Source organism: Podarcis vaucheri, assembly GCF_965113315.1.
Source record: "Podarcis vaucheri genome assembly, chromosome: 6".
NCBI classification, from domain to species: domain Eukaryota; kingdom Metazoa; phylum Chordata; class Lepidosauria; order Squamata; family Lacertidae; genus Podarcis; species Podarcis vaucheri.
Window position 1 is genome coordinate 62,408,891 of NC_138764.1, and position 23,861 is coordinate 62,432,751.

General features: G+C 43.1%; 1 protein-coding gene across 7 annotated transcripts in view; it reads left to right on the plus strand.

The window, feature by feature from the left end:
• The first annotated feature begins 7,423 nt into the window (after nt 1-7,423).
• Nucleotides 7,424-23,861, plus strand: part of PPARD (peroxisome proliferator activated receptor delta) — a 54,688-nt gene continuing 38,250 nt past the window's right edge. For 2 of the 7 annotated variants that reach the window (XM_082226848.1, XM_082226843.1), the window contains exons 1-2: nt 10,808-10,902; nt 20,301-20,441. Coding sequence is in view for 1 of the 7 variants with exons in the window: in XM_082226850.1 (XP_082082976.1) it covers nt 10,845-10,902 (58 nt within the window). In the remaining 6 variants the exon portion in view is untranslated. Of the gene's footprint in view, nt 7,557-10,807; nt 10,903-15,322; nt 15,353-20,300; nt 20,442-23,861 lie in introns of those variants that run through there. The other 5 variants (XM_082226850.1, XM_082226847.1, XM_082226844.1 and 2 more) reach the window with 5 other exon arrangements.

The window sequence follows — 23,861 nt, forward strand, 5'->3', positions numbered from 1 at the left end:
TCAAGCAAGCATTGTGAAAGATATATAGAGGGGGAAGGGGTTGGAGGAACTAGCCCAGTTCTTTCGGGGGGGGGGGTGCTGTGAGTTGTGTCATTCTGATTATGTTACAGGAATACGACTGGTGTCCTAAGGAGAGTCTCTTATAAAAGCAACTGTAAATAGAATTTCCTGGTGCACAGCTGCGGGAAGGAAATGGAGAGGGGGAGAGAAGGGCTTGTGGAAGACGCAGAGGGAGAGTGAAGGAGAACGATACTGTGCTCCAGGGCAGCAAAAAATAATTCTAACTGAAAAACAGTAGTATTTTCAAAAGTGATCAGAGTGGGGGACTGAGTTTTCTCCATAACATGACATAGGGCTCATCCAGTCTTCCGCTTGTGGTGCCACTTTCCCATTAGAGAACCCGATCTTTACTGCTGAATCAGAGGAAATGCCAGTCAAGTTTTCTGTGGATTGACATTTGCTCTGATTCAGCGCTAAAGAGCTGGTTTCCCCGGGGAAAGCAGCGGGGCAAACAGAAAACCGCTCTGCGCCGTGCTCAGAAAGCAAGGGGCAAGTGGGAAACTGCTCAGATTCCTGTTTTTCTAGATGTGGGAAAAGTGGAAGTGTTAACCTAATCATAGAAACAAGTCCCACTGGATGCAGTGAGACACTGCACTAAGTGCGCCTAGGCTGGCAGTCTTGGCGTCTGAAAAGCTAACAATAGTTTCTCAGTTTCAAATGGTAAAAGAGAGCCACTGTAGCCTGCGGTATGCCCCCTCAATTCTTTTGTCCCATTTATCATCCGTGACAAACAAGTTTTGCAGGGTTTTGAAGCACTATGAAAAGTTAGTAAAACCTGTTTGGCCACGGGTGGTAGCATGCCTACAACATGAGCAGTGATGGTTCTGACATATCCCCTTCAAACCTTTGGGAAATGGCTGCCAGGGTCTAGTCTCAATAAAAACAATATATAATCTTTTCTGCCAGTAGACAAATCAATATTGGGGCGAGGAATTCTAGCCTAGCCTTCTTCTCCCTGATATGCTAGTTTTAGGTGTGCATAGATTTCCCCCCACCACAATCCCAGCAGCATTGATTCATGTTATTTCTCAACTGTAGTGAGAATGGGCAGGTGTTTTTTTTTTTTTTAATGTCTACTGATTGTGTAAACTAGCTGATAAATACATGTTAATAAGGCATGAACAAGCGAAAATGTACGTACTGGGAGGTATTCGGCTGAGTTTTACTCAGCGTAGAACCATTAAAATTAATGAAATTTATTAATATCATAAAATTTAATTGCTTAAAAACAAAACATCAGCAATCCCAGACCAGAGCCAAAGTGTAAGTAAATGTATGATTAATTAATGATGAAACAAATAATCCTTCCTGAAATCAATGACTAAGTTAGATCCATTAATTTCAGTGGTCTCCTCTGTTTAAAACTTAGTTGAGTACCCCTCAGTGCCCTTGATACATAATTTCTCAAATCTCTCCTACTGCTGTGGTATGAATTCATGAGGACGTGAATTCACTAAGAAGGTGATAGCAGTTAGAGCTGTATTCATCCTAGGTGAACGCACAGTCACCACCATGATTTCTTCCTACACAGTGAAGTGTTCTCCCGTTTCTTTCCTTTGTGCACCCCCAGCAGTTCCTCCAACCCTCCAGAGCATATTTGAAGATGGCTCAAGGAGAGGAGGGGGGAAATATCACTGTGCTGGCACTTTCCCTTCAACTGGTGCAAGAATTTCTTTGACTATCATCCTTATCTTTGGCAGAACTTACAAAGTGGTGTGTGTGTGTGTGTGTGTGTGTGTGTGTGTGTGTGTGTGTAAGAGAGACAGCAGGGGGGCCTACAGTCAGTCATTTTTTCTTCATAACAGGTGATAAAACTGCAAACTGACAGCTAGTTCATGGGATTTAGCTATGTCCGTATAGAGCAGGATTGTCTGCTCTGACTGGTAGCATCTCTCCAGAGTTCCAAGCCTTTCCCATCACCTTCTACTACTTGGTCCTTTTTTTCTTTTCTATATTTACAAGAGTTGCCAGGGCTTGAATCAGGGACCTTAAGCACTTCATAATAATATTTTTCTCTCTCATCACAGAGATATAGACTACCACATTGGCCAATGAGGGCAGAAATTGCTGTTTGCATCTCCTTGCTTTTGGGCAATTAAACATTTCTCATGCCTTAATAGTTCAGCAATGAGAGTTCCTAGAGGGGCCTCTTTGAAAATGGAGATGGGGCCCTCTTTATCCCTCAAAGTAGCCTAAGCAAGTTCAGCTGCCACATTTGCCGCTGCCTCCACATCCTTCCGTTGCCCCTGGACATATGTATACACCATACACTTAAAGTATGTGACTTACTCGAAATAATTCTATGATCCTACAAATTGTAGTTTAAGGGCGTTGCAGCTGGGGAGGAGTTGAACTACAGTTTCCATGATTCATGTAGGAAACAGCCACTATAGATGTATTTTGTTTGGACTTACTTTATCTCTTCTCAAGAAATGAAGCTGAACTTGCTTTCTACCTCATTACAGGTGGGAGCTACAATTGGCCTTATAAAACCACATTTCTTATTTTCAGCTAAAACAACACTGAGCAAAGCTGTTTCTGTTCTCTTCATTTCTTGTCCTGCTATGCTGACATCAGAAAAGAATCTCCTTGCATCAGCTTTTTTCCTGAATGCTTCCTCTGCCGAAACACCACACACCTGCTTCTTCTGTAACTGCTTATCTAGATGATCAGTAAAAGCATGCTCAAAGGAGAGAACACTAAAGCATGATCCCTAGTTCACATATGATAGATGGTGGTGGGTGCAGGGAATAGCCACACTGTTGCTTGCTCCCTTTCTTGGGTTTTTATTTTTTAAGCTATCCTGGTAGTTGTATACTTTTGCATAACAGAGACCACACAGGTTGGAAAACTTAAATGTACATATATATTGTTAAATGTGAAAGGTTTGCAGAATGAAACAATACTGAGGGAAAGTTGGTAACAGGTCGCCAAATGGTACAGGCATGCAAACTACCACTTTCTGAGGCTGGGCAGCTGAATTCCTAACCTGAAAGGAGATAGCTGGTACCTTCTGTAACAGATTTTCAAGGCCAGAGCCACTTTCATCTTACAGCAGGCTGCTGCCTAGATCCCCACAATCTATTATATATTCTGTTACATATTTTGGAAAGTTGTTTGTCTGTTTGGACACCTCTTAAGATATCATAACCAAATTTTGCATGGTTCCTGAAATCAAGGAGCAGGTTTTTGTCCATGTTTGGATACAGTTAGATGCCGTTATGATGGACTGAACATTTTGAAATTGTATCGTCACCGATTTTAATCACTGATTTCAAAACACCGCTGATTTCAGGGGTGGGGGTGGGAAGCAGTGTTCTTAGAATTCCCAAGCAACACCAGGTACAAGGCTGCTAGTTTGAGACAGACAGAAAAAACGTATTGTGGTAAAAGTTTTTAAGGACCTGCATTTCCTTAGCTGGATTTTCCTCCCTTCCTTTGCGTGTGTGATAAAAGTAGAGAAACTTAGAAAGTATTTTGGAGGTGTTCTAGTCCAGTGCCCTGCTCATTGCTGGATGCCCCAGTTGTCAAAGGCCAGGGAAAGAATCAGAAGAGTTGGAAGGGACCCTGAGAATCATCTAGTCCAACACCCTGCAGTGCAGGAATATGCAACTGCAACGTAAGTTGGATCAAAACTGTGACCTTGACATTATCAGCACCTTGCTCTATCCATGCAACAACAGGAGCCCTGATAAATGATCATGCAGTCTTTACTCAAATTCATCTAGTGAAGGTGAGTCCACCAAGCCCATGTGTTTCACTGTCAGACAGCTCCTACTGTTAGGACATTTCTCCTAATGACTTGCTGAAAGCTGCTTCTTTGCAATTTTGGTCCATTAGTTCTACCCTATCCTCTGGAACAACAGAGAACAGGTTTGCTCTTTCTACTGTGTGACAGCCTTTTGGATATTTGAAATCAGCTTTCATGTCTCTGCTTAATTTTCTCCAGACTAAACATACTCAGTTCCATACCTGCACACTGAGGACAACTCTTTTATGTATCTGAAGAAGTGGTCTCTTGTGCATAAAGGCTTAAGCCACAGTAAATCTGTAAGTCTTTAGTGTGCCATAAAACTCTTTTGTGTGTTTGCTGTAGCCTGCCTTATCCTCTGGAACAATTCAAGGTGTGGCTGATGATCAAACTGTTCCTTTCTGGCTTTCTGCCCTGCAGAAAAGGTAGCCAGAAATCAGTGTGTGGGAGAAAGTGGAAGAAATATTTTTCTTCCTTCCACGCCCCGTTCTCCGCCTTTCCACCATCTACAATGGTTCTGATCCTTGACAAGCTTGCTTAGCTTCCCAGTAGTATTCAGAATGGTAAAGAATAGCAGCAAAGTCAAAGAAGAGAGGCAGGCAGGAGAGCAATACTACTGGGGTAACAGTTAACTTACACTTGGCTACCACCTCAAAGTCTGGAGACAATAAAGGGCTAAGGAGTAGTTAAGTATACCTCAGCAGGACACTTGATAGTGCAGAAGTGGAGCATTGAGGTGTAGGGCCTAGGAAGAGATGAGTGAGTCTCCTGGGGCAGAGCAATCTATAGGGGGGGTACCATGGCTGAGAAGGCATGCTCACTACTCACAGCTTACCTAAATTCATAGGCCAGGGCATGTGGTGAAGGATACTGTACCAGAGTGACTTTACCTGTGGAGGCCAATAGTAAAATTTTAATTTGCTTATATATGCTGCTCCCCACTTTCCAACACTGAAATAAATCCAGGGCAGGGGCAGTTGTACATAACTTCCTTTGAATGAGAGGGTACACCAGAGACTTAAAAGTGCCTTTGTAATATTTGTATTTAAAATTATAAAAGCAGAACCTATTGTAACTGGGCTTCTAAAAAGCAGAACCACAACTGCTAATCCTGTTTCAGATTTTTAAAGAGCAACTGCACCCCAAGGATATAGCGAACTCCAGCTATAAAAACTTCCATCTCTGCCTCCCAAGTCTGCAAACTGCTTCATGTCCCCTCTCCCAATTTCAAATTCTGAGGTAGTTAAGGAACTATTCAGACCTTCTATGAAGTCTTTGCTCCTTCATCAAATAATATTTTAGGCAACACCATAGTATTAGGCACATTCACAATAATTCCTATTTCTCATTACACCTCCTAAGTCCAATGAAACAATTTCTAAGGTGACATATATATTTAAAACTTATGAGCATGTCACTTGGATTAACGAGATTTCCTTCCCAAACAGGCCACTATCAATTGCCTCAGTTGAAAATCCAGACTTTCATTCGTGTCACAATTTGCAGGCACAGGTCTCTGCTTTTCAGATGTGGGTCCAAGCAGCTTTTTTTTTCATGCCGCTTTCCCCGGAAAAACCCGTTGTTTATCACTGAATCGGAACAAATGTCAATCCACGGAAAACCCAATTGACATTTGTTCCATTTCAGAGGTAAACAGTGGTTTTTCCTAGCAGGGCCAAAAGAAAAACCATACACACCAATTGGACCCACTTGTACATGCGCCCTTTAAAGATGGGCGGGGTATAAATAATAAATTATTATTAATTATTAAATTATTATATTTCAAATCAAAGGTGCTCCTTTATTTCTATGCTTTGGTCCTCTGCTATTTTCCTAGTCTTGTCCTATTGCCATTAACTCAATGAAATCTAGAATTCTAGATACAATGGTTTGCTCATACTATGTTGTTTTTGCTCTCAGAAACTGCTTTTAGAAAGATCAGAGGTAAAAGCCCAATATTTCTTTTCTGATTGAAATTTTGATTTGCAGGGAGTCACTAATGCAGCCACATCGTGTAGGTGGTTTTTCAAATATGTTTCCCTTACCCCGAATAGCTTGGTTGGGGATACCCTGAGTTTAGTTTCTGTAAGTGTCTTGGGGTGCTAGGTGTCTCCCAGAAGAGCTGCAGTGGGAGCAGCGGACTGTGACTTCATTAGAGTGCCTAAGCTATGTCTCCACCCACACTCAAGCTGTATATGTATGTAAATAAATGCAAAGATTACAAAACACTAATAAGCCTCCAGTGACATCTTTCCACAGGGAATCAGACTTGGGTAAGCACCGTGGCCTAGAAATTTCTTGCCATTTACAGAAGTGGAGTGAGCGTTCACAATACTGTATTAAGTAGCAGTAAATTGCCACTGTGTACGGTATGTGTCAACTACTTCTGTGTCCTGTTGCCTGTGCTTTTAACAGGGTGAGGAGAAGAGCTGGGAAGTATTTGTCAATTTCAGTTCTCTCGGTTTCTCATTTTTCTTTTCTTAAATTCAGTTTTCCACATTTCTGCAGCAATTTTGTCTGTGTTTCAGTTCCTGTGTTTCAATTCCGTGTAGTGTGAATTTCAGGAAGTGTGGATTTGATACTTGCTTTTAAATCTGAACTGATTCCGATTTCTCCCTGATCCCTAAGAGGGGAAGCATGTGGCTTTCCAGGCAGGCCTAAATCCAGGCCCCTCTCATATATATATATATATATATATATAATGCCAGTGGTCTTAGGCTGATCTAAAATGCACACAGCACAGTAAAAGACATATAGGAGAGTGGTTATTGTTGCTCTTTTTTTGTTAATGAATTTGAAGATCCACTACCACCACTTTCCTAACATACCAGTACATCATCCTAACAAGGTTTCTTTTTCGTCTGAAATTCTTTAATGTTATAGAACACATAGGCATATAAAGCTGCTTTACATTAACTTAGACCACTGGTCCGTCCAGCTCAATACTGTCAACATTGACAGCAGCTGCTCACCAGGGTTTAAGGCAGCAGCCGCCGCCTTCTGCATCCTTAACTGGGGACATGGGCATAGCTAGGGCAGCTGCCCCCCTAAATCAAGTTTTATAAATAAATTTTAATAAAAGCTCGGTTCTGCCCCCCCCCCCCATCAATAAACCCAGGCTATGCCAATGACTGGGGATGCTGGGGATTGAACCTGGCACCTCCTGAATGCAAAGAAGATGCTCATATACCCCCTTGAGTTCAGTGGGGCTTATTCCACGGAGTAAGAGCACCTTCAGTGGATTGCAATAGCCTCAGTGGTGCCTTCTACACCGCGACCAGATGCAGAAAGTCCCGGGCCCTGTTTGCATCCGCCTGTCCGATGTCGGAGACGGGAGAACGTCCACTTCTTGCTCCCGCTGGAGGGACTCTCCGCCCTCTCCATGGAAGAACCCGCTGCCACTCGACGACCACCGGGGCAGGAGGTAGCCAGCCACAGGGTGGGCCTCCTTTGCTGACGAGAGAGAACCTTCTCTCCTGGGGGGGGGGGGGCGGGAACGGGCTTGGGCCGTCGTCGTGGCGATATGCTAATACCTCCCTCGCGCCTCTGACTGGCCAACGGCGGTGGCGATGCGAGGTGACGCCAGGCCCAGCGCGCGTGACGCGAGCGAGAGGGTGGGCGGGGACAAAAAAAAAAGGAGAGAGAGAGAGAGATTGCTGTGGTTGTCGGGCCGGGTTGGGGTTTCTCATGACAAAAGTTCTGCGCCGAGGGCGGCCGGGGAGCGCGCGCCCTTCGCGGCCGGCAGGTGAGGTGGCGGGGGAAGCGGGCGGCGTTTGTAGGGCGGAGAAGGGACGGGGGCAGTTCTGTGTGGCGCCTCGCGAGACGGGAGCTTGGGGGGGGGGGCGGTTGTCGGTGCCCTGGGGTATCTGCCGAGGCCTGTCCGCCTCCGGGGTGCCCTGTGGCCGCTGCTCCGGGTCAGCTGCAGCTGAGCTTGGCCCCGTTGCCTGGCTGCGTGCCTTGCCCGGTGACACCAGCACCCCCCCTTCCCCCTCTGAGGCTTGGGGGGAAGGATGGAGGCACACGGCACAGGACAGCTGGTGCTCGCTTGCCCCTTCATCCCGTCCCCCACCTCTCTTGGAAGGAGGGTGGAAGAAAACAAAAAAGGAAAACCTGCGTCTTAGCTTTTCCTTCCCTCTAGCCCAGTCCTAGGTTATGCTGCTCCCTGGGCAACTCGCCCCCAACAACAAACCCCCATTCTCCAAAATCCAAACCCACCAAAGCGAGTGGCGGATCGGGCGTGCTTGTAGCATGCTGTGGAGGATCGGGCCCCGTGGCGTTGCATGATCCGCTGCTTCCTCTCCTTGCTTGCTTGCCCTCTTCCCTCTACATTGGAAATAGAGAGGGTGAGGATTGGACTTGCTGGGCCCAGTCCCCTTTGCCTGGTGTGTCCCCCAAGGGAGTGGCAGCAGTATCCCCTCCTCACCCTTTCCCCTTCCCACTCAGATGGCAAAAGGGCAGCTGATGCTACTACCTTTCCCAGCAAAGTAAGGAAGTGAGAGGCAGTGGCGGGGACCGGTTGACGCTACCAGTAGGGAGGTGCACCACCCAGTCAAAGAGTGAAGGAAGCTGCTGTTGCCTTTGCCCACTCTCCTCTGTAGATGGCACTGCGGAGAGAAGTTGAGCCAGCCGAGATGCCCAGAGAAAATAGTGGCTATCCTGGCAGGAGTTGCCTGCCTACTGTGTTGGGAAGGAGGAGGCTCTGCAACACTTTCTGAGCTATCACCTCAACCCTCTTGCCCTCTCTAGGGGGTGCAGTACTGTAGGTTTTACCCAGTCCTCACTACTTGGGAACCCAGAATGGTTAAAGTCAGCTGGCTCTGCATGGAATAGTTGCCTTATCCTCTCTCTCTCTGGGTGGCACGTCAATGGGAATTGGGGCCAGGGACTCCAATCCTTATTTTCCCTATTGTGGTGACAAGAGGGACAATGAGAAAAGAACAAACAAGCTGAGGGGGGCAGCTTATTCCCTCCCCCCGTGGCACCATGAAGACCAGTCCTTCCTAGCATGCTGCCCAGAGAGAACAACCATGATCTGCCACCTCTGCCAAGCTGGTTATCCTCTTTTTAGTAGTGTAGTGGGTTGCATTGCTTTGATGGGGTCTTGAGAAAGATGAAGGAAAGTGGAAGCATGTGCTGGCAAACAGTCATACTACTAAGCCACAGAGGAGAAAAACCCCAAAGTACAGCTGTCAACAAAAGTGATAGAAAGAGACAGAATAGTAGATTTGTGCTTCACTCTCTTCTTATCCTGATACAGTTTTATCTCAGCCTGATATTCAAGATAAATTTAGAGTACTGAGTGGACTAAATAAAATACATTCCTCATTATGATATTTGATTCTAAATAACTTTTCTATGGAAAGAGATGTTTTAAAAGTACATTAGTTATTGCCCTATATTATTTGACAGTTGGAATAGTGATAAAGGTATCCTTGCTAAAGTTCTTCAGGGATAGCTCTGCCGGTAGATCATGAGACTCTTAATCTCAGTGTTGTGGGTTTAAGCCCCATGTTGGGTGAAAGATTCCTGCATTGCAGGGGGTTGGAATAGATGACCCTTGTGGTCCCTTCCAACTCTGCAATTCCATGATGTTAAAAAGGTTTTGAAGAAAATGCTGTCGTCTTTGATAGTTGCTGTTCCTGAATTTTATTAAAGTAAAAGGCTCATATTTGTCATGGTGTAGAGTCTTTCAAAATGCTCTGGTTTGCTTCTGGTTTTGGTGTGAAAAATCCCTAAACCAAAGATGGTGAAGCTCCCATCTGTGGGCCAAACTGGGCCCAGCACAGAGTCCCAGACCCAGTTTGGTCCTTGAGGACACGTCCAAACCACCCACACCTGGCCTATGTGTGACATTAGGTGTTGGGCTGGTACAGACATGCCTTCAAATGAACATTGAGGAGCTCAACCTGTAAGCTCCTGATTACTCCTTTGCTTGGAGCAAAGGACTCTCCCATTACCCATAATGACATCATGGAATTGGCAAGTGGGTTGTCCTGTTAAATCTGTCAAAGGTGGCCTGCAGGTTGGCGAAAAAGGTTCCCCACCCTTGCCCAAAGCCTTTATTAAAGTTGAGACAGATTCACATGATGCTTGGAGGTGTTTATTCAGATTTATAACGTGTCCATGATACTTATCTGTTACATGCATGCAAAATTAGCATGGGGAGGAAGCTATAAGGCAGACTGGACAGCAATGTGATAATGCTAGCCTTAACACAGCATCAATCAGTCCCCCAAAGCAACAGCAGACTTCTGATACTATTTATTACCAGACAGCTGCAAGGACGCAACTTCCTCTTTTCCTGGATATATTTAAACTACTGCAGTCATACCTTGTGTTGTGTTGCGTCTTTTTGGCTTGTGAACACGGCAAACCTGGAAGTGTATACTTCCGAGTTTTGCCACACACGCACATGCAGAAGCGCTCTATTGCGCTCTGCGCTTGCACAGAAATGCCACTCTAGTTGCAGACTTTTTGGGTGCGAACGACACCCCGGAATGGATCGTGTCCACAACTAGAGGTACCACTGTATACCTAACTTTTTGGTTCCCACACAGGAACATGGGATGTGATGCAAACATTCTAGTGGCTTTATGGTAGCCACCAGCCATCAAAAGAAATTGAGCAAATACCTTAAAAGTTATTTAGCTACACAAGAGCTGGACGGGAGGATCTGTGGGCCTTTCAAATCAACCCCATCCAACATGGTCAGTGATCAAAGATAGTGGGAGTTATAGTCCAACAGTGTTTGGTAGACTAACAAGTTTCCCACTCCTGGCCTAGTAAGAAGGTCATTCTCAAGCTTTGCATGACAGAAAATACCACTAACAGGAACCATATTTTGAATTGAGCAATGAAGGGCCAGCGTCATTGTCTGAAACTTATCACAAGGGAGTGAGTCAGTGGACAAGGTCAAAGGGTTCTTTAACATGCTTCAGATTGCAACCTTTTTTTGGTGCCTTTTATGCATGGAGTTGAAACGTGTTTTGCTCTCTTGCAGTTTCTTTCCACTTGGGACTTCCTTCATGCTGACATGGTAACGACAGGTTGGCTTTCACCAACAGGTGAACGGAGAAATTTGGTCAAAAGAGGTAACCTGCTCTTAAAATCTCAGTTCGGGGGTTCTAGGTATATTTGATTATATATTGGATTATACTCTGGAAAGTCCCAGCAATGGATGTGGGGATTGTTTTCAGATTCTGTTGGTTTCATATTCTGCATGTGATAATAGTACTTCTTATTGTTTGAACAGCTGACAAATATAAATGAACACGGTATCTCTCAGTGTTATCTGTGAAATACAGTAATAAACAAGAGAATGTTTTAATCTGTGCTTTAGAGTATTATGGAGTTAGAGTGTGAGTTGGAGTTGTGGGTAGCATGCTGCTAAATTCTACTCATGTTTGGTAGTTTATTCTCTGTATCTTACAGCACTCCCTCTGTGAAAAAGAAGAATTATTAGCATTTAAATGAGTGCATGTTAGACCCTGATGCTTTCCTGTGTTTTTGTAAAATACTGTTAGTCCCTGAACTTGTTCCAAATCCTGTTCATTAAATGATATGGGTGGTAATTAACTAGGTTTCGCTCGGAGTAGACCCATTGAAATTAATGAATATGACTGTATAAAGTTAGCTAATTTTAATGGGTCTACTTTCATTGAAACCTAGTTGAATACCTTTCTGTGCAATTCTGCTGCATGAAAAGGATTCACATATAGTTTGTAAATACTGTCACTGCCTATCTTTGGAAGGCTTAGCTGACTGATTCACAAGCCTAGTTACCTTGGTTAAGACAAGGCTGTTGTTTCTTAGTACCAGGTATAAGTTATGTATTTCCCTGGCTTTACCAGGTTTGATATAATGCACAACTCCACCCTCTGTGTAGCCTTTTAGAAATGAGGACAGAAAATTATAGTGGTTTTGTTTGTGCTCTTCTGCAAACTCATCTGTTCATATTTAAGGCATTCCCACACTGCCAGTTCAGTAAAGCTAAAGGTTGTAAATTAATGTTTGAGCAAATGGAGGAGCTACTATGTTTCCTGGAATTTTGTGCAATGTGATCTCCTTGTCTCGCCTATGCTGACCCAGTGGTGTGCTGAAAGAACTAGCATGGACCATTGTCATTGTTTTGTGGTATATGGAGATTAGCTGGAATGAAGTGGAGCATCTGAAACCTAAGAGAAATCCCAAGTAGCTTTCTGTTTATTATCGCCACCATTATTTATTTGTATGCCACTTTTCCATGCTGAACCATCCTCAAAATGGCTCACATCAAAAAGTTTATGTAAGATAATTCACTAACAATTACAATACATAACAAAATTTAAATAGTCATATGAACAAGAGGCTAATGAAAAAAATCATGTTAGCAAATATGCATTAAAATTAGTCCATTGATAATTCCTAATAAGGTCCAACAATAAAATACAAGAACATAATCCAGATAACAGCAAAAATAATATAATGTATATCCAAAATGGAATCTTAAACTCACTCTTACATTTACTTTAATCTTTAACTTTCTGATGGTAACAAAACTGTTTATTGCAGAAGATTTATTTCTATAATTTAATATCACCATTGCATCTTCATTGGACTTGTCATATTTTATTAGAAGAAGGAAGAATTATTATTACTTATTAAGGGTATTCAACCTGCCTTTCATCCCAACATCGTAGGGGCAGGGTACAATAGATTTCACTTCTATAGTTGCTGTAAAATGAATGTATCTGTATTAGAACTATATTGAAACTGTTTTTAATTTGTGGAAGTGTTTTTACTTATCTTGATTTATGTTTATAACTGTTTTACTTGTTTTATAATTGTATATTTTTATGGTTGTAACCTGTCCAGGGACTTTATAGTAAAGGGCAAGTAGCAAAAAAATAAACAGACGCCTTCCTTTTAAATATGAATATGTAGCTTGATACTGATTGTGAAACGATTGTTTATTTTATTGCTTTTGTAAAGAAAATGCCAAACTTTTAGAGTGCCCTTTGTTACACTGTAATCACAAGGCAGATTCCTTCAAGAAGTGATCCTCATGATAGAACAGGTTTTGTGCACGGATCACACCCTCTGTAAAAACAAAAGCCTGAAATGGGGATACAAAATCCCTGTCATACCACTGCAAGCACTTCCAGAGTAGGAACAGTGACCCTGCTGTTGCCTTTTTGCTGGGGATGAAGAGTAAAATCCAAATATTCCTATTCACCAGTGGGCAACAGGAGGGGAGAAGAATGAATTTCTGAACTGGTTGAGAAGCAGTGATATTTAGTGTGTTCGGATTGCTTTGTGTTTGGGAGAGTAACAAAATGCTTTAATAGAAATTGCACCCTTTTACTCTTAAGGCGAATTACCAGTTTTGAAAATATACTTGTGTTGCGACAAATACACAGGATTAATTGTGAATGGCTCTTGTAATGCAGGATTCTTTTAAGATGCACATGTAGTATACTTCACTCAGTAACAAGAGTACAGTATAAGCAATTTAGACGACAGAGGGCACTGTGCTGCCTATTGTTTGTGCATGCAGGTGGCAAGATGTAGAGACCACTCAGTGCACTTAGAGCCCAAGGCCAAATGCAAGTGCTGCCTGCGAGAGGATGGCTTCCCTGTGCACTAAACAGTGTGTGACTGCATTTCTTCTACACATCATGTGCTTCCATGAAGCAGCAAATGGGAAGCCATCTGCACCCTTCACACCCAGAAACTAACCCTGCAACCTGGCAGATGCTCTGTGTGTTCATGTTTAAATTGTGTATGGGGTGTGGTGGTGGTTAGAGTGTTGGACTAGGACCTAGGAGAATCGGGTTCAAATCCCCACTCAGTCATGAAGCTCAGTGTGTGATCTTGGGCCACTCACTGTATCTTAGCCTAACCTACACCCCAAGCTTGTTGTGGGGACAAAATGATGAGGGTGGTTGGGGGAGCCATGTATGCCGCCTTGAACTCCTTGGAGACAAAGGTGGGATATAAATGCAATCGGTCAATAAAATAAACCATTGTAGGTGAAGGAATATGGTTAGGAAGATCCATATAATTATTGCTGGGCAGACTTACCAGTTTTGGCCAGGAAAAAGGAGTTGGCTAGAACAGCACATTTGGATCCACTAGCTTCTGCAAAAGCTGGGTGCAGGGTGGTCAGTGTGTGCCAGTTCAGCTACGTCTTGAATCCTTTATCTGCCTCAGTCTGATGAGTCAAGGTGATTTTGAAGAACTTTAGGAATGGCATGCAGGTTAGCACCTGCTTTATCCATCTCCATGAGAAAAGGCAAGATTGGGAAGTGTGTGTGTCTGTAAAATATGAGTTACAGTAGTGTGTGTGTTTATGTGTTCTAGATATATCATGAGTTAGAATGGTATAACTCTTCTCATTCCTACTGAGGGTAGGATTATTGTTTTTCTGGCATGGAAAGAGAGACTTAGAGAGAGGTGGTTAAAATTACTTGCTGGCAATATGTTTGATACAAGATTAATTAATGATATTGTGAAATTAGAGAGATTTTAGTGGTAATTTGCCCTGTTGTCTTTTTTAAAAATAAAAAACCCCATCTTGATTAGGGTAGCTAACTAGTGGCTTTACAGATCTTTTGCACTACAGTTCCCATCAGATTCAGCAAGTATGTCCAATGGCCACACTTTGACCACCTCTGCCCTAGATTAGTCAGTTGGTTAAAGATTTTTGATTCTCTAATGAGGTGACATTAAAAGACACACTGTGTGTGTGTCGGTGAAGATCTCGAAAGCATTAGATACTCAGAGCCTTGCAATTAAGGTATTTTTAACAATAAACATCAGGAGGCTTTTCAGTGAAGAGTAGGTATGGGATGAATGATAATTCTGGCTTGTGTTTGTGGTCATTGGTCTGGTTCAGAAAACTACATTCCCTTCTTGTTTCTAGTTGTAGTCATGGGAGATTTACAAGTTCTAACACCCTGTTCAAAGAGGGAGAGCTCATTCTGAAACCTGCTTGCTTATCTTCTCTGTATTACCTGCATTTGGCATAATAGCCGGGAGTGGTGTAGTGACTGTGTCATTTCCATGGCAAAAGAACAGCTTCCGCCTGTTTACTTTTCTGATTTTTATTTCAAAAGTTCTTTTCAGGAACTTTGTAAACATGAATGAAAAAGTGTGTATGTGGGGGTGGGGGTGGGGGTGGGGGTGGGGAGCAAAACTGGCTTATATGCTCTGGGTCACTGTGGGTGGCCACTGCCTCAATTCAAAAGAAGCCTCCTGCACCCTGATCATGACATGGGTCTGAATTACTGACTTGTAACACCACCAGTGAATTTTCTGGGGACTCCCTGCTTCCCCTGGCTTAATTAGTGCTTCATGTACAACCCTCTTCTAAAACTGTACTGAGAAAGGGCAAGGAATTTGAGTGCAGTCATGAAGGAGTAGCTGTGCTATTTTCTTGGCCAGCAATTCTATAAACACTCTGAGCAGGTGGCAGAGGCAGAGGCGGAGCGATAGAGAAGTACACAAAAGTCACATGCTCCTTTCAGATGCTGCAGGCATTCTGCTGAATGCTCCTGGCGGGTGAGTTGCTGTTTTTCATGGTTTTAATATACTGCGGCCAGTGTGCAGGCAAGAGGATGTTTAGGGTTCTGTAATGTAGGGACAATATATTGCCTGGAGTCAGTAAGACCTTAATTTCTGTTTTCTTAGCATTTGGAAACGGAGACGCTATGTGGGGGTTACAGAGATCTAGGCTGGAGACGTGTGAGTGGCCTCTGATCTATTCTCAGTTCTGTTTGTTTGAGCTGCAGGATCATGAATAAGTGGTGTGTGTTTTGTTATGAAAATTCTCATGGAAGGTAGTTCAACATGCCACTGCCCTGAATCTTTCAAAGCAACTGTGTTAATTAAGCTCAGTATATCAGCATCGGGTTTCTGCTGAGTCTGCTTTCAATAGGCTCTGCCTTTGTTCAGAGACACAGATCAGCTGTGTTCCATCTTACCCGAATGAAATGAAACCCTGCAGTGTGATTTTCTGAACTTTTTGGTGAGCATGCAACATTAGTATAACAGTTTCTTCCCAAAGCAGATTATATTTGAGCACCTGGTAATAATATGCTATTAAAGTAAAGCACTGGCATTTCTCTTTCTAAGTAGCTGAACTCTGCCAGCAGTAACTCATAATATGGTCATTTTAATGTGGAAGATGTTGTAGGATTTTAGGTTTTGGCAATGTACTGTCTTTCTTCTTTTAGAGACTGAGCATTAAAATCTAAAATTGAAAAGCAGCATAACATTCCAAACAGACGCAGCAGGAAATTGTTGTTCCCACAGAGCAATTTCACAGGTCAAGTAGAGCTATTAAGGTGAAAATGCCGATGAAACATCAATTATGATACTTAGAGATATTGCCATTGTTGTGAAAACTGCTGTATAGTGCATACAGCAAAGTCATCAAAATATTCAGTAGTATACAGATGCTGGGCACAATTGAAAACTGATTATCTTTGAGGCTTTGGAGGTTTACATTACATTACATTTTTTTAAGCAATGGGTGTTATTCAACTGAGTTTTCTTCAGAGTAGATCCACTGAAACATGACTGAATTGGGTCCATTAATTTCAATAGAACTATTCTGATTTCACTATTTTAATTTTTTTTGAAGCCACCATTCCTTGGAGAAGGACATGGGATATAAATTTACAATAGTGATGCAGTTACTTGCAGCTGCTATTCTTTTAAGTGTCTCTCTGTGCCAACCCATAAATAGGATCTGTGCATGTACAATGCCCATCTTTCAAAGATGACTGTGACATGTTTATCCCTTCTGTTGACCAAAATTTTTAGTACCCAACCATCAACTCTATCAAGGCATTGGGAGTAAGACTCGCCCTTTCGATTCCTCTTTAGTTGCCACATACTAGAGAAAGTCCTATCCGTTCTTTTCACAGCTGGAATTTTGTTCGTATCTGAAACAAAACAATCTGCAAGATAAAGCCCTTTTCGGAGTCCTTTCCCATCCTTTGAGAGGATTAACATTTTCATTTCAGAAACACTGCCTTGGTGGTGTACAGTCTTCAAGAAGCATGCAGAGTGCAGGAACAGATGCCCAGTCAAATGGTCAACATCTGTGGTGAATTTGGCTGGGCAAAGACCATATAACTGAGGCATGCTAAAAGTCTACCAAAGAGAAAAGCATCCATTTGTCAAAGTTCAGAGCTGCCCTCTCTGGAAAAGCCTTTGCTGCTCTTGACATGACTTCTCAAGGCCCTTAAAAATAATTTCTTACTTAAAACACCACTACCAAAGCATCTGGTATTCTGATCTGCATTTCTTGGGGAAATAAAAGGATATAAATCTAACCAATTAATCTTAGACTTAGACTTATAGAGTTGGAAGGAACCCCAAGAGTCGTCTTGCTGTCTTCACTCTTAGTATAACTATATCACAGTCTGTTCCCACATTCATTCCATTTCTGAGTTGCTTATTTGACCACAGTCTTATTTGTATTTATTGACAAAAAAGCTTCAGTCTGTTTTCCACATGTGGCCTTGATGCTGGCAAGAGAGCTTACTGGGAAGAGATGCTGCTCTTCAGATGTACAGATAGGGTTACACCCTGGCAGGAAAACTTTCTCACGGGCCTTTTGTGTTGCTTTAAAATAGGAAATATGATACTAGCTTTCAGGAGCAACCAAACCTATTTTTAACAGATGCTTCCGAGTAGGGGCATTTTATATCTTCCTATGTACGAAAAAGTTTTTCACACTGCAGTTTGTGTGACTGCCAGTTGGCAACCACATAAATTGCAACACAACAACAGCGGGCAAAGTGAGTGACCAAAGCAGGCAGGTCAGTAGCACGAGTAAACAGGCCAGCAGAGCAAGCAAGTGGGTAGGTGGGTGGCCCAGGTGGGCTTTGCCATGTCTCTCCTGTTGTTGTTGTTGCTGCCACCCTCTGCCTCCTAGCTTGGTTTCATGCGTGGACAATGAGGGGAGACAAGCTCCCCGTCATTGTCGCCACTGCTGCTACAGGTTGAAAACATTCTCTCCTTAGTTCACTACCACCAGAAAGAAGTGTCCATTTATAAATGCACGCTTCCGTCTGCCAGCGAAAGCGGTGCTTTCATGCCCCTCTTCTCTGTGATTGACAGTGATGGGGGATCTTGAGACTAGGGTGAAATGTTGGAGGAGGCACGAGTTTTGGACAAACTGTGAGATAGAGTTTGGAAACAGGGTGGGTTGTGATGGGTATATGGGGGTGTTGGGGTGAAGGAGCTGTAAGGATATGGGAGTTGTCAAGACAGTGTGGGGTTTGGCAGGGTTGGTGAGCAAATGAGAGTCCCAAGTGGTGATAAATGTCATACTGATACAGATGGTGAACATTAGTAGGAGCAAAGCCTTTTGTTGTCTTCTCTACTGCCCCATCCTCCCAGCATAGTATTACATCATTTTTTATTTGATTTGTAAATGTTTTACCCATATATATATATATATATATATATATATATGAGAAAAATCTGAGATTTCTGAAGACAAATACAGGCTAGTGAGATCCTGCCATTTTTGCTGCCACTTCATTCTGTGTTCGCTTTTATGACAGGTGAAGTTGCTTTTCTTGGCAACTCTTTCTTAATACCTTTTGGAAATCCATCAATTCCAACATATTTCTTGTTTTGGACTCAAAAACCAGTAACAGTGTTTGATGTCTTTTTTGGGAGGGGGAGGGGAGAAAAAAATACACTGCCCTGAGAAATGTGGGAGAGCTATTATGCCTTACTAATCCCTGTGAAAATCATTAACAGAATTGTCTCCTGTTGTTTGCTCAGTTTTTAATCCTCACAGTGTTATCTAAAGTAATCTTACTTCTGAAGAGACAAGATTTATAGACCGCTCTGATTGAAGGAGGTTTGGACCTGTCTTTTGTAATACTGCAATTAAATGCTTCAGACTTGAGGGGGTCTTCATCAAACCCACTTTGTTGCATGAAGGAACTCCCCAAACCCCTTATTACCAGAATAGCAATTTTTGAATTGTTAGCTTGAATATGCATTTCTTTATTTTATATATATAGATATATTTAAAGTATTCACTATCAAAAATTTCCCCTACATGTAAGCATGCTAAAATTTCCACAGGAAAAATCTCTAGATTTCTATAGAAAGCCTTTGTTCCTTCTTCATGAATGACTCATAGAGAAGTTTCTACACAGATCTTTCAACTTCCTTGTGGAAAAAAATAGGTTCCTATGACATTGTCTTGTTTTTCCTCTTTAATGATGGGGTTTCTAGCAACTGCTCTGTAAGGTGTGTGGTCTAGATTCTAATCCTCACTTGTTCTGTTATTCTGGATGAGTTTTAAATTCATGCTTGTGAAAAAATGGCCACTATTCTTAAAGACTGACAAATTATTGTTGGAGGCACCTCTGCCTGTAGTTAACCTTTTCGAGATTCTCTCCTTTCTTCACTCTGAAATAAGTAGACATATACGACTCCTCACATTTTCTGTAATCTTAAAATATAAAGATACATCTTAGAGCAGCCAAGAAGGCCCTCTTGATTGTTTGGGAGCAAGGTGTGCTTGGTGGCTGTAGCATGAATTTGGAAATTCTATTATTCTGAAATTGAGCAAGCTTCAGCACTTTTGAGAAGCATTGGGAAATCACCCTTTTGGGGGCTAGCTTCCAGTGGCTAGATTTAAGATTTTAAGAGGCAGGAATTTTAATAAGTGTTTTCATCTTATTTTTTAACCCATGTTGTTAATCCTTTTCCAAGGATAAGGGAACCTGCCACGATGCCCTTGGAACTTGCTCTGAAGCCTCTGGTTCTGATCTTTTCAGGAGACTTTGTCCTTGGCAGAATGGATGGTGTGGTAGATTTTGTTATGACTTAGCACTGCCTTGCTGGCCTTGGTGCCATCGTTTGTTGGTGTACAGTGATATGACTCTTACTCTCTCATGGGCATAGTGTCTGATAGTCTTAGTGTTGCAGGGCCATCTGTTCATCTGCAGGTGTTTTAGTTTTGCACACTGAAAATGTATTTGGGTGCCAGACAGGAAAGTGTTGATATGACTGGCAAATGAGGTGAGAAAATGCAACTCTGTAAAGTTAATAATTCCAGATTTCTCACTGTTCAGTCAGCAATCTCAAGGCATCTGTAGAGGGGGCAAAAGAGTTGCTAAGCACTTTTCCAGCTGTCTTGGATGAGTGCAGCCTAGACTGCAATGCTACCAGTACAAAGCTGAATTGTTGGTGTGAGTGGCAGTTTCTCTCTGTGCCTAGGAAAACAGAGAGGGAGAGGAACCCACTAGCTTCTGGCTGGAAGTTCTTGACAAATAAAGTTAAATTATATGAAACTTCAGCATAGGCTTTCGTTCAGAATACAAAGTATGGGCCACTTGCAAAAGAAAGTAAGGCTATAGTCTTAACCCAACTTACCTGAACGTAAGCTTCATTGAAGTCAATTGAACTTATTTCTGAGTAGACATGGTTAGACTTCTGCTGTAAGTCTGGGTTTAACGGCATTGAACAGCTTTCCTCAGCCTGGTGTGCCCTCCAGCGTTTTGAATTCACTCCCATCTGCCCCCGTCAGCATGACCAACAGTCAAGAATGAAAGAAGTTGTAGTCTGAAGCTTTTGGAGGATAACAGATTGGAGAAAGGCGACTAAGAAGGTAAGGAAACAAGCATTTAAGGCAGAAATAAATCACAATTTTCTGCTGTCTCTAATGCCATTTACAGGTTTTTATTCAGAAAGCAGTTTTATTGAGAAAATAATAAATACAGTTTAGTATAGCTTACATATCATAAATATGCAAGAATGCCATCACCCTGAAGTTTGATTGGGCATAGATAGGTGGCACTGTGAATTATAGTACTGTATGATGAAGGGAAGTGAGCTGTGGAGGGACAGTTGGAACATGCTGCAGCAGCCCTGGACCGCTGGCTGCATTTGAAAATGCAGGCTTCTCTGTGGCTTCCTTCAGCAGCAGCAAGTGCTTGGAAACCCCACAAAAGATTTTGACAGGAGGGTGGAACAATCATGTGATACCATAAGAATGCCATGTGTGTGGCAGGTGGGTTGCTCTCCCTACTTGTCAAAGCTAGCATGTGGGGTGGGACCCAAAACACTTGCCTACTCTTGGCGTAAGGCATTAATGGGGAAGGAATGGAGATGTTGGGGGGGGGAATAGGTAGGATTGGCAAGCATTTTTATATAGGCGGCTGCTTCATCAGCAGGAGAGCAAATCTACAGGATGACTACACAGTTTTTGTCCTGTTAGATCTCTGCCTTCAGGTGTTTGTGCTGATTGCAGTGAGTGGTACTGCTTGACTGCTAGTTGAGTGGATATAGCTGGAGTGTAGATGCAGAGTCTGATGTGTGCAGTAGGATCAACTGTGGCAGGGTACCCCCAAAGCCTTATGAGGAATGGTTGAGGGAGTTGGATATGTTTAGCCTGGAGAAGTGAAGATTGAGAGGTGATATGATAGCCATCTTCAAATATCTGAAGGGCTGTTGCACGGAAGATGGAACAAACTTGTTTTCGGCTGCTCCAGGGGGTAGGACCCAAAGCAGTGGATTCAAATTACAGGAAGGGAGATTCTGTCTAAACATGAGAAAGAACTTTCTGGTGGTAAGAGCTGTTCGACAGTGGAATTGACTACCTCAGAGGTTGGATGGTCAAGGATTTGTTAAGGATTTCTCAGCTATGATTCCTGCATTGCAGGGGGTTGGACTAGATGACACTCAGGGTTCCTTCGAACTCTACAATTCTATGATTCTAGGACACTGAAAATGAGAATGTGGAAAGCAGGCCTGTGAAAGCCAGGAAGAGGAGAAACTTGGTTTGGTGGGTTCCCTCTGAGTGAGAGACAGCATAAGGAGAGTTGTTATGAAGTTACTACCTTCCACCTGAAAGTGTGGGATGTGCCCACTACTGGACCTTTGTTTATTATCTGTGGCCCTAATTTCCCAGCTGTATAGTGTGACATTGGATGATGGTGCCAGGGTGTGTCTGGATGGGCAGGTAGGAAGGAGTTGTGAATATGTTCCCCCAGTTTCAGTGGTGATGGGTAGGGGAAAGTATAGCTGGAGTTGAGTGGCTGATTGGAAATGTAGCTCGTCTATCAACTGCCCTGTAGCCCAGTGGCAGAGCCACCATGGGACTGTTTTAAATGGTCATTGGTCCAACACATCAGGCAGGGCACACTTTTGATGTTGTCTTTAGCCCAAGTGATATGAGGGATAAATCAAACTTTTTTTTGGTGGTGGTGGGGATGCAATTCAGTCCCTTGTCATGGTTGGAACATTAGTAGTAATTAGTAGTAAAGTAGGCCTGTTTGGATGGCCCACTTTCAAAGACTAATGGAATTTGAGGAGTTCCTGAATTCTTGAGGAATTCCTAAACACTCTGGACAATCCTGTTGATGCCCTGGTTTCACTATGGAGTAGTGAGATGAAATGAGTGGTTCCTGAGCATCTTCTATGGCGTTGTGGAGCCAGGGCAGCTCCTTGGTATTCTAGAGAGCTTTGGGCTATGAAGCAAGCAGAATGAAGACTAGAGTGCAAGTGACACAAGTCTCACTCTGAAGCTAACTGAACGCTGGTTAGTCCAGTAACTGTGCCAGCCTTGTGGCAATGCATGCAAGTTGCAAAGAAGGCTCATTCACAGCTTGCATTGCATTCACTAGTCACTGGCCAGTGGAATTATTTCAAACATTCTGGAGGTTCCTGACTTCCACAGAGGGGGAAGGACCTCTGGAGCATTTGAGGACCTACTGTGACCAACTGGCTATATATTTTGAGGATAAAGTCACTTGACTTCAGAGTGACCTTAATTCTGCAGTTATTGCAGTTCTAGATGAAATACCCAATGCCATAGTCAGTGATGTGTTGTGAGATCAGTTTCAGCTGATGCAGTCTGCTGATGTAGACAAGGTGCTGGCTATATGCCTGACCATGTATCCTCTTGATCCCTGTCCCTCCTGGCTTATTAAAGCTAGCAGAGGGGGGTTGACTGTTTGGGGCCAGAGTGTGGTTGGCACTGAAGTCTTTAAGGGGATGGTGTCTACTCCCTTGAAAGAGGCTGTGGTGCAACCTCTCCTGAGGAAACCAGGCCTGAACCCCTTGGACTAGAATATCAACCAGTTGCAACTACCTTTATTGGGGAAGGTGGTGAAGAGAATTCTGGTAGGGCAGCTATAAGCATTATTGGATGTCATGGATTATTTAGGTCTGTTTCAGTCTGGGTTCAGGCCTGGCCATGGGATTGTGTCTTGGTTGCCCTGATGGATAACCTTTTCGAAGACAAGGGGAGTGCAACTTTGCTTTTGCTTCTCGCTCTGTTTGCGACTTTCAGTATCATTGACAATGGTATCCTACTGGACTGACACTGTCAAATGGGAATTGGAGGGCACTGTATTCCAATGGTTCCTGTCCTACCTACAGGACAATGCTTTTGGGGAGAGTGCTTTGTGGCCCTTTGCACTTACATGAAGCAGGATGACACTATCTTTCCCCAGTGATATTTAATATTTACATGAACCTACTTGGAGCGATCATTAGGAGTTTGTGGGCAATGAGTTATCAGTATCCTAATGACACTTCACTCTATTTCTCCATCAGACCTGCATCAGGGCAGGTGGTGCAGGCCCTGGACTGGTGCCTGGACCCAGTGGTAGGATGGATGAAGGAAAATATGTTAAGCTTGAATCCTGGCATGACAGAAATACTGTGGATGAGCGATTCTTTAGTCCAATAAATTAGTCAACTGCTTTCCCTGGATGCGCTCTCTCTGAAGGAGCAGGTACACAGTTTGGGGGTGCTTCTGGAACCTGTTCTGCCAGTGGAGGCCCAGGTAGCCTCATTTGCTAGAAATGCCCTTTACTACATGCAGCTAGGGTGACACCAACAGCCAATCCTGAACCAGGATAGCTTGGCCACAGTAGTTCAAGCATTGGTGACTTTAAGATGGGATTACTGCAATTCACTGCAATGCAGTCTTTGTGGGGCTTCCCATGCACTTTAACCAGAAGCTGCAATTAGTTGCTGTACTGCACAGTTACTGACAGGAATGAAACCCTGTCTGCATATA